This window comes from Sinocyclocheilus rhinocerous, unplaced genomic scaffold (genome assembly GCF_001515625.1).
Source record: "Sinocyclocheilus rhinocerous isolate Xijiao unplaced genomic scaffold, SAMN03320098_v1.1 scaffold1148, whole genome shotgun sequence".
NCBI lineage: Eukaryota > Metazoa > Chordata > Actinopteri > Cypriniformes > Cyprinidae > Sinocyclocheilus > Sinocyclocheilus rhinocerous.
Genome location: NW_015664019.1, coordinates 852,160 through 854,094, shown reverse-complemented (window position 1 = coordinate 854,094; position 1,935 = coordinate 852,160). Strand labels below are relative to the sequence as shown.

The 1,935-nt window shown below is 40.1% G+C and overlaps 1 protein-coding gene across 3 annotated transcripts in view; it reads right to left on the bottom strand.

Annotated features, from left to right (window-relative positions):
- Positions 1-430: 430 nt before the first annotated feature.
- LOC107729358 (glycogen synthase kinase-3 beta-like) overlaps positions 431-1,935 on the bottom strand; it is a 21,444-nt gene continuing 19,939 nt past the window's right edge. For all 3 annotated transcript variants that reach the window (XM_016539836.1, XM_016539838.1, XM_016539837.1), the window contains 2 exons: positions 1,480-1,575; positions 431-1,393 (listed from right to left, as the gene is read on the bottom strand). In XM_016539836.1, the coding sequence (XP_016395322.1) occupies positions 1,326-1,393; positions 1,480-1,575 (164 nt within the window). In that variant the 3' untranslated portion in view covers positions 431-1,325. The remainder of the gene's footprint in view (positions 1,394-1,479; positions 1,576-1,935) is intronic.

Genomic DNA, 1,935 nt, shown 5'->3' with positions numbered 1-1,935 from the left:
AAAAAAAAAAAAATCATGAATCGAATCGTGAAATCAAAATCGTGAATCGAATCGTGAGTTGAGTGAATCGTTACATCCCTATTAATTACCCATCCTCATGTTGTTCCAACTTCTGAACACAAATTAAGATGTTTTTGATTAAATCCGAGAGCTCTCTGGCCCTCCATAAACAGCAACACAACTGCAATGTTCCCAGGTCCAAATCAGCATACCGTATTTATAGACATAAGACGTACAGCATGCGCTCACACACACACACACACACACACTCTCACTCATTACAATGATCCAATATTACGTGTGTGTCAACATCTGTAAAGTTCAGGGAAGTATTATACAACGGGAAAGAGGAAGACGAGCAGGAAACGAATGGATAATGTCATTCCTCCTCCTGGAAAACAAAGAGGTACACAGCAGCATACAGTTTAAGGGTCCTGATTATAATTTTCCTTAATTTCGTGCTTAATTCGTTTAACTCACTAATCAGCATACCGTATTTATAGACATAAGACGTACAGCATGCGCTCACACACACACACACTCACTCACTCATTACAATGATCCAATATTACGTGTGTGTCAACATCTGTAAAGTTCAGGGAAGTATTATACAACAGGAAAGAGGAAGACGAGCAGGAAACGAATGGATAATGTCACTCCTCCTCCTGAAAAACAAAGAGGTACACAGCAGCATACAGCTTAAGCATACAACATATCTGCCCAATACTGAGGGAAAAGGCAAGTCATTAGCATATATTTCACATAGTCTACAGAATGTACAATGTACACAAGCCCTGGAAATCAGTCCATGCTGTTCAGGATTTGGTCGTATCGACCAATCAGAAACCAGCTTTCTTGTATCCCACCTGCGCCGTCTGTGTCAGCTCATATTCAAAGTCTTTATCTCTACCCATAGGTGACAAGGAAGGGGACCGAGACAATTATAAAAGAAGAAGCGGCTACAGCATACAGATTTCCCTTTAAAAAATGTCAAAGTAGACATATGAAAACTTATTTGTATGTGTAACGGTTTATATCAGTGTATATATAGAGAAAAAGAGAGACAGAGAGAGAGAGAGAATTGTCAAACATCACCGCAGATAATCCTGGGGCGGTGTTTCTGAGCCCTCAATTCATCCTTTAGAGCAATAAATAAAATAATAATAATAATAAAAACAAAGACAATGACTGGGGGAAGGTTTGGTTTGGTGCATCCATCATATCATGAGCTTTTGGGTTAGTTTTAGCCACGCCATTGACCCCGGGGAGTGGGCGTGGCTAATAAGCAGCAGCGTAAAAGTGGCCCATTGATGGGTGGATGGGGTTCAAGTTGAAGGATTAGGGGCGGCAGAGGCAGCGTTGGTGTTCGGACCACGATCGCCACTGTTGGCACCTGGAACAGTAAGAGAAGGTTAAAAAAAAAAAGAGGTGGTGAGGACAGTCTTGGGGTTTGTGAGAGGCCAAAAGTGAAAAACCGACCTGTTGCAGCCAAGGCAGACTGGGAAGAGTTTTCCGCCTGGTTCTGAGCATGTGCAGGAATGAGTACGGAGGCCAGCGAGGGGTTACTGGACAACTCTGATGATTAAATGCAATGGATATTAGTGCAAAAGACAGAATTATGCAAGTGAAAACACATTTACACTAACATTTTTTTGAAACTGGGACTTATACATCATCTGAAAGCTTAATAAATAAGCTTTCCATTGACGTATGGTTTGTTAGGATAGGACGATATTTGGCTAAAATTCAACTATTTGAAAATCTGGAATCTGAGGGTGCAAAAAAAATCTAAATATTGAGAAAATCTCCTTTAAAGTTGTATGAAGTTCTTTCTTAGCTATGCATATTACTAATCAAAAATGACTAGTGCTGGGCAACGATGGATTTTTTTTAAATCGCACTTAATCGTTTGATTTTATGTGATTAATCGCATTG